Below are 13,770 nucleotides of genomic sequence, written 5' to 3'. Positions count from 1 at the left end.
GGGAAGTAGTGATCTACTTTAACCTTTGCTAAATTAGAGTTTTACTCATTGATCCTTAAGGCCAATCTGGTTTTAAGAGGCCTGCCAATAATCAGGTACTGAGAGTGATACTGTTTTAAAAGGTCTCAGCTGACTTGCTTCACAAGGAAAAGTGATGCAGAATAAAATTACATCCTCCTCTGTTTGCTTTTGTCTTGAAAATGAGGTTTTGTCTTTCCAAAGTATGACCACTTGACTAGATAACTGCGTGAGAATGATTATACTAGCACTGTATAAGTGAAGGAATGTACCTTTTGAAGCTGATTTAACAAGACAACAGCACAACAGTGCCATACTCCTATTTAAGAGCAATGGATAAATAAACAAAACAATAATAATAGTAATTAAAAATTAAACCATTACTTTTTAGGAGGATTGACACTCAAATGCACGAACACATTGAATCTAACAACATAACTTCAACTAGAAAACATTAAACAGTGTCTGATGTCATAACCTTACTTTCTCCAACATAAGGAAAGAAAGGCTCTGCAATTGTACTGGGTTAGCTTTCCCAGTCTATGTGTCTTCAGTTTAAAAAAAACCAACCCACAGAAAAAGATACTTTTAGAATCATAATGATAAACAATCCCTTAAAAGCACTTAATCAAATTCTCTTTAAAGTATTTCCCCCAATCTGTTACATAGTAAAATATTATCCAGTATTTCATGCTTTCAGAGCAGGTTTTCTTAGCTGATAAACTATAAATGTTTTTTTCTTGTTGCAGTCCCAATGTCGCGTGCTTGCCAACCTCTGTACATGTGAGACTGGTTTTAGCAATTTTGTATTATATATTAAGTTGCAGACAGTTACAGAAACTACAGATAACTATGGCGCAAATTAAAAGCAATTTTTCAGCAAGTATTTATCTATGTTTCAAACACAGAATTTCACTTTTAAGTAGCATCACCTGTTCAAGTCATGCATTGTGACTGAGAAAACTATTAATTTTTAAAATTCAAGCTTCAAGACATGCCTACAAAGCCATCATTAATATGCAATTTGTCTGTCTTGCTTTTTATGTATAAATACTTGTCCAAATTGTTTAGCTTTCCTGTCAGACTAAAAGTATAAACAGTTCTATTTTCATAAATAAAATAAATAAATAAATGCAAAATTGTGAGGAGTCTTTTCTAGTACACAGTATAACAGAACAAGAAATTTTGGAATATTGTTGTGGATTTATTCACTAATCAGCATTCTATTATATTCTTTTATTCTTTTAAAGGTTCTGCAAAGGTATTACTTAAAAATGCACACATGAAAAAAAATTCACTTAGTCTGATCCCCACTTCAAATGGTTTCCAAGTAAACATTAGGCTACAGTTTTGGTTTTTTTGCAAAGACTTCACAAATTATGGTCAACTTAAGTGTAATAAGGATTGCACGGAGTTTATGATTAATAGTCCCCCAAAATCTGGTCAACCCAAACCAAAAAAGTTTGGCTTTCCCGCACAAGTTGAAAAAAAGATGGTTGTTTGGATTTTTTGTTTGTTTGGGTTTTGATGTTTTTTTTAGTTTTTATTTTTATGATTCCTAATTAATAAACAAGAACTGAAGTATTAAAAAACTCAACTCTCAGTTCCTTCACACAAGGTCTTGGAAAAAATTACAAATGAATTCAACAAATTTAATTAATTTCAGTCAATCATGAATTGCGTTATTCCACACATACAAAATATTCCATGAAAATATGCCAGTATTTAGTAACAGTCTCTGACCAATTCAGCATCTTATTATCATTTCTACTTGGCTTTAAATAAAAAAGAAAAAAAAGGTATTGACTGAACATTCCAGGACTGGTATTCCCTTGAGACCAGCTGCTATCAAACAGATGTTTTTCAGGCTAGGTTCTCTCTCCCATAAGCTTCAGCAGTCACACACTCCAACATGCACTAACATGTAACTCTGGAAGTTAGGACATCATCCAGCTTAAGTAATTTAGATTCATGTTTTTGGGAACTATGAGATGCTACCAACAGTAAAAAAAAAATCAGAAACTGTCTCTCCTCTCTTTTACAGGTGATTTCAATTTAACTTCCACTGTCTTTCATCTCATTGATTTAGCACTGCAAAAGCAACCCAGATTTCTAGGACTAATTACCTGCTGGCTTTAAAGCACAATAGCAAGCTTATTTTTAACATGCAACTGAAAACAAACAGTTAATTATATGCTTTTAGAACAAAACAGCAATAGAAGTGGATTCAGGAAGAGCAAAAATGCATCCAAGCATTTTAACAATGGAAGAATGTTTCACTTGCACTGTAACCTGCCTTCTACATAAAATAGGGAGTCAAAAGTCACTGTAACTACACGCACACTGGAATATGCCTTGGCATATTTTTGGAATATTCCTTCTTCAAGGAAGAGATGGAGGTGCTGCAGTGCATTCAGAGAAGGACAACTGAGCTGGTGAACGGACTGGAGCACAAGTCTGATGAGGAGTAGCTGGGGTTGTTTAACCTGAAGGAGGCTCAGGGATGATCTTATTGCTCTCCACAACTGCCCGACAGGACGTTGTAGCAGAGGCTCTTCTCCCAGGCAACTTAGAGGACACAGTCTCCAGCTGCACCAGAGGAGGTTCAGGTTGGACATCAGGAGGAATTCCTTCACGGAAAACGTTGTTAAACATTGAAATTGACTGGTCAGAGAGGGGGTGGAGTCACCATCCCTGGAGGTGTTCAGAGGTTGGACCTGATGATCTTGGAGGTAATTTTCAACCTAAATGATTCTGTGATACTTTCAGACTAATCTTTGTCAATATAACAATATTAATTATTGTTTTAGTTTTGAAGATTACTATCCCAAAGGAATTCTTTAATCCAGATGTAACAAATATTCTGCTCTTTTCTTATGCTACCACGCATGAAGATATTAGAAACTGAAAATCTTAGGAAAAGACAGGCTATCATTCTCAAATAATTAAAAAGCAGCATTATTTAATATTTTGCAAAAAGAACTTGACTTCATTAGTATTTTAACTGTCATAAAGGCATTACATTCCACACTTCTTTAATATAAAACAGGCGGAAAAAAAAAGTTTGTCTATTTCCTTCTCCTTATTTCTGATTGTTATCTGAACTAATATAATTAACAGTAGCAGCTTCCATCAGTTCCACAAGCTCTGTATTATCGTAAAGAAACGTTTCAATCACATCAATAAAAACAAATGTGAAAGTGCATTAATATATTTATGGCATGTAAAAGAAAATGGAACTGTCAGCTACAGTACACTGAGAAAAATCAATACAAGCCAGGTGGGCTGGTGTTTTTGCATGAGCTAAGGCACAAGTGACTCCTCACTCTGATGTTTGCAGAACAGACTTCCCCTTACTAGAAACTAAAATGAACAGGGCAAGAAGTCGAAACCGACATGTTTGCAGCACTTTAACACAAACATTTTAAGTTAGGAATAACTCTAAAAGGCTAATATTTGGGTTTCTTATCCTTCATTTGAAATAAAAAACTACATTTTATTTAAGACGTTTAACTACCTAGAACTTCTACAAGTTCAGTTTCACAAGAAATTGTAATTCTGCCAGGAATTCCTGACTTTTCTAGTAGAATTTGATACTTTAAGAAACATGAATTCCTGCTATTCCACATACACAACTACAGGAAAGATTGCTTCTGAGTCCCAGTTTTCTCACCTGTGTAACAGGACTGATATTTTCCTGCCAGGCAGTACTTCAAAGCTAATCTGTTAAACTAGTAAAGCACTCCAACATCTGTGAACTGCAGGATTAATTATCAAAAGAGAATGCAAAGCACCTTCAATAGTTATCTTGGATGAACTATGCTACCCCCAAAACTTACAGTGAATTTTGCCCTTTCCTCCATCACCTCATAGCCCAGTATAGTAGGCGTGGACGGTCGATCTTCCCAGCTTCTGGAATCTGCATTCTGCTCAATTTCCTCTGCAGGCTGAGTACAGTATTCTATGGATGTGTCCAGACCTGTAAATTTAGTCCTAACAAGTGGACTACTACACACAGATGATGTAGAGCCAATCTGGTCAGGCACACTCATCTTTTTAAAACTACCAATTGTAGAGTCCTCCAGCTGTCCTTTTGAGGAACTTGAACTTGTCGAGATGCTCCCAAAGGACGAACTTCTTTGGTTTCTGTTTGTAAAGCCGGATGATGAACTTTCAATAGGAATAGGAACAGGAACATATGGCGTTGCCATCCTTCATGAAAAAACCCTCAGGTTTTGGTCCAGGAATTTAAGCTTCATTCACTGTACAAGCCATGTTTCCTCTCCTTTTCAGGAACAGCACCTGCAGTGCAAGACAGAAAATACTGCTGTCATTTCTAAGCCAAAGCAACACTAAGACACTGATTTGGAAAGAAATCTGTAAGAGCTTTGAGGTGGTACAGACAGTATCGACGGCAAAACATTTTAACAAGGAATTAAGCTTCATATAAAATGCTGCTTATAGATTGTATCTCTACCATTTGAAAGACAGCTTTATAGCTCTTTCACAGCTATTAAATTTTAAATTACAAGATTACGAGAGAAAAAAGTACTTTTGTCCTTTACGATTTAAGTGCTATTTTGTTTTATCCAAAGTGTCAGCAATTCTTGGGAATAGAAGAAGCTGGTGTAGCTTTATTGGCTGTTTAATTTAAACAGTACACGAGGTTTTCTCAGAATTGCTTCTGTAAAATATCCAGAAGAGACCATGTGAGCCAAACACACATGCACCAATATACATGAGTAAAAGACAAGACAGTAAACAAACTAGGTGAAAAACATATTTACATATTACACATTTACTGAAGTATAATGGATCTTTCTTCAATGCCAAGTATTTTTTCAAAACAACTCTGTTGCATATAATGCTGCAGACGTTTGTCACAATGTCAAATGGGCACACCTTCTGGAGTCTGAATTGGAGCAATTAAGTTTTACAAGCATGCACATCAAAAGCAGGGTTTTAGCAGCAGCTAGTTTCCATTCTAGCAGATTAAAATGGACAAAAACAAATGTAGGGGAAAAAAAGATAAATTATTTCATATTTTTGCTTCAACAAAACCATGTCAAACCAAACTTTTGTGTGCATATGTATACATTGCTAAAAAAAAGTGAAAGAAAATTAAGACAGCAGTATCAAATCGCCAAAAAAGCATCATCATCTTATCAAAGTACTCAAAGAAGAGCTCTTACAAGATGCAAATTATACACCAAGACTTTGGACTAACAGGATTTGAGCCAACACCCATTTCACCAACCACAAGGCCGTAGGAGGCTGTGAAATGGGAAACCATCAACCTGATTCACATCACAAGATCAAACATCTACTGCAGCAAAACCCAAAAAAGTTTCCTAATTGCAAGGGTGAAGTGATGCCTTCCTCCTCTTGCTCTAAATAAATCTTAGAGAACATGAATAAGTGAATAAATTTTAAATGAACCAGCATCAGCAAGACTGAAAAATGCTCTTGAACAAATTCCTTGAGTGAAGGAAAAAACAAACACAGACATCCATTCAGCTGTATTGGGAAGTCTTCACACACTCAGTCTGAAAGCTCACGTAACTTGACCAGCAAAGCCAATTTCAAGCTGGCAGTGATTCCTTGGGAACACCTCTACTTCACAGTGGATGAGGCTGGATGCTCAAGAGAGCTGAAACGTCAGTACCATAACCCCCTGCTGACAGACTCTGTTGGTGAGAACAGGCTGTGGCCTATTCAGCAGCTTCTGTTGCAGCACAGTCCTGTGCTTGGTTGTGTGACTGAAGCCACGTGTCAGGCAGCTGACCTGCTTCAGCCTCACTTAGTATGAGAGAAGCAAGTCACACCTGTTTCTGAGACAAGATGTTCTCCTGGAGCTACACTAAGATTTAAATCCCTTTTTCCACCTGTACCTGAGTAAGCAAATCTATTTTTGGCCTTGAACAGTAAGTTTTGCAATAAGTTTTCTTTAATATAAATAGAAACATCAAGGCATGAAGTATTGTCTGCCAAATTTTCTCAAGCAATATTCTCTAAATAAAAACCTAAACAAAACACTGAAAAAGGTAACTCCTTTTCCCCTTGCCACTTCAGAGACTCTTCCATGTTACCAGCATAAGGAATTGAGAGCAGGCCTTAAAGAATGTCCTACGCAGCCAACTAAGTCCAGATTGCAATAAATTTATGCATCTGTAAATAAAAAGTGATTATCTTGTGCTGCATGACAACACCACTGAGATTAGCTCAGTTGGTTAAAACTTGGATGTATAATGCCAAGGTCATGGGTTCAATCCCCTGTATGGACCACTGACTTAAGAATTGGACTTAATGATCCTGTGGGTCCCTTCTAACTCAGAATAGTCTGTGATTCTGAGACACAAATTGATACATCTCGGGGAATCTCTTGAAGTTCACTTAGGAGTCGAGTCGGTGAAATTCTGAGAAGCAAAAGAAACCACTTGTGCTTTTCAGCACTTTATTGAAAGAAAAAAAAACCCCAAAACACCAACAAAAAAATCTACAAAACCCTAAGTGTCTTCTAGAAGAACTTCTTTAAACTGAAATGCCAGTCAAGAACTTACTATCTTGAACTTATTTACTTACTACTTATTACTCTTTAGTGCACATGCATTTCTAAACAGCTGTACTCAATATAGCAAGCAACATAACACAGACCTACCTGAGGATACAGCACTTGGTGCTAAGAAGCCAACACCTTCCCTGTTCGTGCTTTAGCAGCTTTCCTTTCAGACCAGCTGTAATTTGGTACCACTGTCTGAATGCTTATTAGCAGCTGGACTGCACTAAACCTGCTCCCAGGGTATGTATTCTGGTTTAGTTTCTTTTGCACTCTGCAAGGCTATTCCAAACTGTGAGCCAGCGCATCTTAAATGGTAATGATGACAATATTTTCTTCTCAAGGACATTCTTGACTCAATCTGACACAGTAAACACACCAACAGATAAATAAAAGGTACTAATACTACCAGTGTCACGTGCAGATTCCTGTAGCTCAAGAGTAACAGAAAAGTATTCTCTGACCAACAGAAAAGTCTAGTGAGAAAAAAGCACATCATGCCACTTAATTTGAATTTTTTTTGTCAAAAACAAAAAATCAAACAGAAAAAAAACACAGAAAAAAAACCCAGACAAAAGTATTACAGTAGAACTTACCAGACTCAAAAATACAGACATATGGATAAATATGCAAACCCACCCTGAAATGCAAAAACATCACAACTTCCAAATATGTAAAATATTAACATGCTATTAATTGCAACAGGGTTTAAAATTACATTAATTTGCACTTTATGAAGACTAAACCCTAGGAAAAAAAATACTCAAATGAGGGTCACAATCTTAGGAATCAAGACTTTTCTAGGAATATGGTTTACTGCCAATTCATGCAATAAAAGGAATAGAAAATAATTTCATTAAAAAAAACCACTTTAGCCAAGCCATGTCACCCATTGCTTACGCTGGTGCAGCAGGGAGGGAGGATTTAGGTGCACACTGTGCTACGCCCTAAGCTTCACTGTGGACTGGCCTCACATGTTACTGCACAGAACCATTCAACTCATTGCACCGCAGCAACTTTCAGAGCAAACAGATCACTCACGACACCTATGAGATAACCCCGAGACTTCACTTTCTTGTCTAGACATTTATCCTACTGTTTGCAGGAAATTTGCTTCCTGTTCAGAAGCTGTATTTGGGTTAGCTTGCCTTCCAACTCTCAGTTAAGAACAACACAGAAGGAAGAGAACATTTGCTGGAAGCACTGGACTACTAGATCGAAGACAGGCTAGGACAGTTCTGGGAATCCAGCCGTCACATGTCACAGAGTAGCACGACACCAACTTATCCCGTGTTTACAGCTGCCACCTCCCTTTCTGTGGGTGAAGCAAATAGGCTGTAATAAAATCACTTAAATAGGGTTCGCCTCCAGCTTGCAGCTATCGCAATTCCAAACCCTTTTAAGCTAATGGTTTGTATGTTAAATGAGAAACATGTAAGCCACGCGATTCAGGGATAATAGATTAGAAACAAAACAATCCTTACTTAACAGCTGTAATTGGATTTAGAAGACTTTTAGCTATGCAATACTATTTGTGATCTGGTTACATATATTATGCCTCTCTTTGGACAACGCAGACGAGCTGACCTCTAATGTTTAGGATTTAAGTGCTACTGTGGAATGTCAGCTGAAAAGCAACTGGAATATTTAAAGAAACAACTTGCTGAGTTAGGTTTTATAAGGTTTTTTGAAAGAATCATTTTGTCCCGACTTCAGCCAAGTTACCTAATAATCTTTTTCACCTGGTTATGAACTCTAAACCTGGGGGCTATTTATCACACTTCGTGCACCCGCTCACACAGAGGGGAGCAATTCCTGTTCCAAAGACTGTTACGGAATCAGAAACCCCTGAAGTTGCCCTGCCCCAGAATCCGCACATCAGGGTGCGCTCCCTCCCCGCAAAGAAAGACCTGACGCTTCTGAACCGGGAGACCTCCCCGAGCGCCGCCGGCACCGCCGGGGGTGGCCCGGCCCGGCCGAGGGGCCGCGCTCGGGCAGCGCCAGCGCCGCTTTACGTAACTCCCGGGGCGAGCCCGCGGCTCGGGGGGGCGCGGCGATCGGGCCCGGCGATCGCGCCCCGTCCCTTCGCGAGGGGCTGCGGGAACCGGCGGGTCCCAGCGCGGTGCTGGGAAGGAACCGCCCGGGGTGCGCCGCTCCTCACCTCCGCCTCGGCCCGAGAAACGCGCGGTCCGTCCCCGCTGTCCCGCCCGAGCGGAACCGGACCCGGCGGTCCCACCGCCCGCGGCCGCCTCCGCACAGGTGCGCGGGAGCCGCGCCACCGGCGGGGCCGTCCTAGTTCAGCGTGGGACGGGCGGCGGCGAGGTCCGGTCCGGTTCCGTTCACGCTGCCCCGGCCGCCTCCGGCCGGGCTCCCCCCGCCTCCCTCATTCCCGGCGCCGCCGACTCCCGCCCCGCCGATCCCGGCGCGCGCCCCCACTCACCTGCTCCCGCCGCCGCGCGCGCGCCGCTGCCCCGTGCCGCCCCCGGGTCGGGCCCGCCCCACCCCCGCGGGGGCGGAACTGCCGGGCGGGGCCGCGCCGGGACCACAGGCACTGGTGTGCCCCGCCCCGCCCCGCCTGTCGCGGTGCATCGCGGGGGTTGTAGTTCTCCCGCCCGCCGTGTGGCGCCCCCCGTGGGCGGCGAGGCCTCCGCGCGGGCCGGGGAGTAAGGAAGGGAGAGGAAGGGAAGAGGGTTCTGCGCTTTCCTGGTTCCTGGGCGCTGGGAAACCCTCAAGCGCTCCCACGTGGGGGTTGTTAGCGGGGCTTCACGCAGGAGCGCCATAAGGCCCCGCTGTCCTGTGCTGTAAAGGAGAGCACTCTGGACTCTGAATTCCAAGGTCCTGAGTTCGAGTCTCAGCGGGGACCGTCTCATGGTTGTTAAATGCCTTCCTGCCATCCTCGGATGCTGAGCAGGATTCAGTCCCGGTTGTTAGTACCGGGTGCTGGGACAGTCCCGAGGACTTCACTGTCACTGTCCAAGCTCGCTCAGCCGTGGCAGATGGACCTTAGGACTTAAACGGTGGGGCCAGTTCTGTGCACGCTGAGCCTCACCTCAAAAATCCACTTTGCAGGCTGGAAGGGCGCACCCACGTGGGGAGAGTCCTTCCCAAATCTTCGTTCGCAAAGTTTGGCCATACATATATACATACATACATATTGCGGGGTATGCAACCTAGAGTGTGTAGTCAGCAGTGTGAAACTGGAGACGAGGAACACAGTTTGTATTAAAAAGTACATTTTCTTCATATATATATATTTTATGCATCATGTAAAAACAGCACCTAGAATTTCTGAGAGAGCCTGTCAGGTTTTCATCTGGAGGTCAGCAGGCACCTGGGATTTTCTGGTGTTGCCTTTTCCCCGTGTGGATCTTTTATTTGGCAGGTGCTTGGGCACTTGAGGCCTTCAGGCTGCTGGGGCAGTAGCTGTGCCTGCTGCCTGACATCTCTTGTGTCTGTGGCTGTGGAAAACACGGCAGCTCTTGTTCTGCTGTGCAACTCATCTGCCTATTTATGGCAAACTCTTTCGCAGGGCATGGGCACACAAATTCTGTAGCAAAACCAGGCTGTAAGGTGATCTGGTCTGTGATTGCAAACATGAATATAGGCCTGTGGCATTGCCCATGTCAGTATCTACTGCCCTGGGGGCTGCTGTTATAAGAGTACAATTCTGCTGGATTTTTATTCTTAGGGTGTTAGGGACATTTATTTTGTTTGGGCTTTTTTTGTGTGTATGTGTGTTTTGTTTGCTTTGTTATTTTTGTGGGCTTTTTTCCTCTTTTTTTTCCTGTGCCATATTGTTTCAGCAGTATGCTGAATTGTCTGGAATTAATTTTGAACTCAGAGATTTTTATGGATGCTGGTCTTTCAATTTCCTCATATTTGGCACAGTAGTTAGTACTCACCATGAGTAGAATTAATAGATTTGAAAAGCGTTTGTGAATGGGTAGTTCAGGAGCCATGCCATGGGGAAATTCTTGCTTTAACTTCTCAATTCTGTTTTAAATATGTAGTGCTCAGAAGAGACAATGCACTATATTAAATCTGAGGAAATTTAATCAATTGTATTTTGAAAATTGCACTGCCGAACTGGATATGCTAAGCATTAACTATTATGAACTTCAAACTTTATCTCACTCAAGATGAAAATGTTCTTTAACATGTAGCAGCAGAAAAGAAAAGTTAGAAACAAAAGAATTCTAATTTTCAGTTGTCCAGAACAATTTTTCTTCTATAGTAGTTGATCATGTCTGGCCATTGCAATAACTTAGTTGTATATTCTGTTTGAATTTTTATCACTACAAATATTTATTTATAAAGTTTGCTACCTACACCAAGCTACTTTTTGAAAACAAATTAATTTTTTTTCACATCTAGAAGCATTTGATAGTTATAAATTCATATTTTCAGTTTGCTAGTGTGCTATGCTAACAAGTGTGACATGATTTCATTGTACAGGTTAACATAAAATTTTTAACAGCCTTCCCAGTGATAGGTCAGTTTTCATTATGCACTGTTGATTGAACAAGGGTCCTATCCCAAATCCTTTGAAGAGGACAAGATGTATTTTGTCACCAGGTATAGGAACAAGGGATGAGTTGCATTTCTTTGGTAATTTGGAAATTCCAAAGAAGTCTGTGGGATTTTTGGCTGCTGAGGAATGTGTGTTAAGTGCCATCACATCACAAGGTGCTATCCACCCACAAAAATCATCGGGACGACTGTTGCTTCACTGGCCAGAGAGAAGCTATGCAGGGTTAACGTGAATTAAAATTGGGTCTATGCCCTTCCTGGTTTTCTCTTTGTACTAGTTCTTCTCCGTATGCTCCGGCTATATCAATCCGTAAGGCTCTGAGAAAAGAACAGCTTCCTTTGTCCGCTTGTGGAAGCAGGTAAATCTCTTTGCAGGCGAGATGAGCCACCCTGTGGCAATACCCTGCAATTCACCTTCATTGAGGCGAAAGTTAAAACTGATTGCTGAATGTGTAAAAGAGTAGAAAGTATTTTTTGGGGTTTTTTTCTGCACATATTGGTACCTGATGTCACCCGTGTTCTGCCTTCATCTGCTAGTTGTTTGGTTTTCCAGAGGATTGGTGTATAAATATGTTATAGATCTGATAAAAATCTGTCTAACCATTGTAATCCTTTGTGCCAAAGATGTGATTTTTTTGCTAATGCTAGCTGGTTTGCTAGCTTAATTTAACCTTGTCTAGGGGCAAGGGTTTGCAGAACCAGAAAGGCCTATTAAAATAAAGGAATTTTATGCAGCCTCTGTGAACTTCCCAGCACTTTCTCTGCTGGGAAGAAGAATGCAGAACTTGCTGATTATGTAACACCAGTGGTTCTGCAAAGTAACCCCTCAAAATAATCCTATAGGTGAGAACTCTGGGATAATGTTACTGAATTAAATGCAGCTTCTTTTGTGCTAGTTTAGGCATAATGTGATACATTTGCAAAGTCCCACCTGCCCCCACGATCGTGTGAAACACTGATGGTAGACTTTCAATCAGGTTATGGGATTTAGGTACTCAAATCTCATTGCATTTCAGTTGGATGCAGGCACTCAAAGTCCCTTGTATTTTACAATCCACATGCTCTATCCCATTATATTCGAGTGGGATCTCGGTCTTTCTCTCTCAGGATACTGTGAAATCTATGAATTGGAGGATATTTGTTTTATGACAAATGAGCCAATTTTCCTTCTTAGCTGTGGAGTCTTCAGTGTTAGAAGTGATGGAGTTTCTCCAAAAGGCAATTCTTTGTTTAATTCCATTCAGGTGTAAAATCTACACAATGTTAAAGAAGTACAGCTGGATAATTTGCAAGTGGGCACCCACATTCTGAGTTGTGATCCTTTCAGAAGTAATACTTTCAGCAGTTGCCATGTCATTCTAATGTGTCTCCACTTCATAGGCATTATATCAGTGTGTGTCTGTGTGCATTGTATCAGTATCTTAATACTTCCTATGTCTGTGTGATGCTATTTCTGCACATATTCAAAAGGATCTTGACTTTTGAAAGCCTAAAATACTCATGTCCTTTTCAATGTGGCTTTTGAGAGCTCCTCACCTTGCAAAGTTGTACTATTGCATTTCAGATATCCAGGGGTCAAAAAGGAATGAGGGAGACATAAGAGATGGGATTTAAATTCCATAGCAGGCTGGTTCCTTGCAGGTTTGGTCTGACTTCCTGTGATTCACTCACTTCTCTATGGTTGACTGTGTTCAAGGTTCCTTTGAAATCATTGTGGGGCAACTTGCTTGTGCAGTACAGGCTCCTGGAAGCCTGCACTCCTCCTTCAGAGTTCAAGGTAGCACACTTGAGGACTAAGCTCTCCCGAAGTCCAGTTCTTTATTAGCTCTGGGTCTTTATGGTTTCTAGCTCAGGTTTTGAATTTCAGACTTGACCCTTGACCAAGACTCTGAAGTGTGGGATCCTGATTGCCCCTTTGGCACCCAACTGATTACACTCAGCCTGGTGACACCTGTATGGTATCTTTTGATGTTGTAAACCTTACTCGTAATATCATGTTACACCTAAATTACTTTCAAGGTGGTATCCTGATAGTAGTCTTTTTATGGAATAAAAGTAGGCTTGGTAGGCTTTTTGTGGAATACCAGGTTCACATGTGAAGTTTAGCAATTCACTGAGCTATGAATGGGACTTAACAGTTTTCTATTCAGTTATTCCTATTGTGGTTTCCTCTTAGATGGGAATCCTCAAGTAGGAAAGCAGAAGCAGCACCCTCTAAGGAGTTAAGAAATTTCTGCCTTCCAGAGGCTAGGTCTGCTTTGAATTGTAAGAAGTTTTTTTCTCAGGGATTGCTTCTGGATAGACAATCTCTTGGGTGTTATGGCCAGAATTTTCAGATGAGTGAACTATAAGTGTGGGTTGTAACATGTGCTTCTGTTCTTTTGCAGTTACTGAGATCTCTAGGAAATTTCCTTCCTTCTTCCTTGCTTTTTATTCTCACCATCAGCATTTTCAGTTCCTGTCCAAGCTGGATATATCTTGCGTGAGTTTTAAAATACACAAATAGTTATGATCACCAACTGCTGACAATGACGTATTATTATTAATTAGGAATACATGAAAGTATTCTGATAATTGATTGTATTGATGCTTGGGCAAAATTGACAACTGAAAACTTGTTGACATCTGGCTACCCTTCTGGAATAAGAACAAAACACTTAACTTTG

The 13,770-nt window shown here is 41.0% G+C and overlaps 1 protein-coding gene across 3 annotated transcripts in view; it reads right to left on the bottom strand.

Annotated features, from left to right (window-relative positions):
* SNX16 (sorting nexin 16) overlaps positions 1-9,081 on the bottom strand; it is a 29,634-nt gene extending 20,553 nt beyond the window's left edge. For 2 of the 3 annotated variants that reach the window (XM_071554276.1, XM_071554278.1), the window contains exons 1-2: positions 9,015-9,081; positions 3,858-4,320 (exon numbers count right to left, since the gene is read on the bottom strand). In XM_071554276.1, coding sequence (XP_071410377.1) covers positions 3,858-4,229 — 372 coding nt within the window. In that variant the 5' untranslated portion in view covers positions 4,230-4,320; positions 9,015-9,081. The other variant, XM_071554277.1, reaches the window with a different exon arrangement.
* Between the last annotated feature and the right edge of the window lie 4,689 nt (positions 9,082-13,770).

The sequence above is a fragment of the Pithys albifrons genome, chromosome 4 (assembly GCF_047495875.1).
Source record: "Pithys albifrons albifrons isolate INPA30051 chromosome 4, PitAlb_v1, whole genome shotgun sequence".
Lineage (NCBI taxonomy): Eukaryota > Metazoa > Chordata > Aves > Passeriformes > Thamnophilidae > Pithys > Pithys albifrons.
This window is presented reverse-complemented; position numbering and strand designations above follow the sequence as displayed.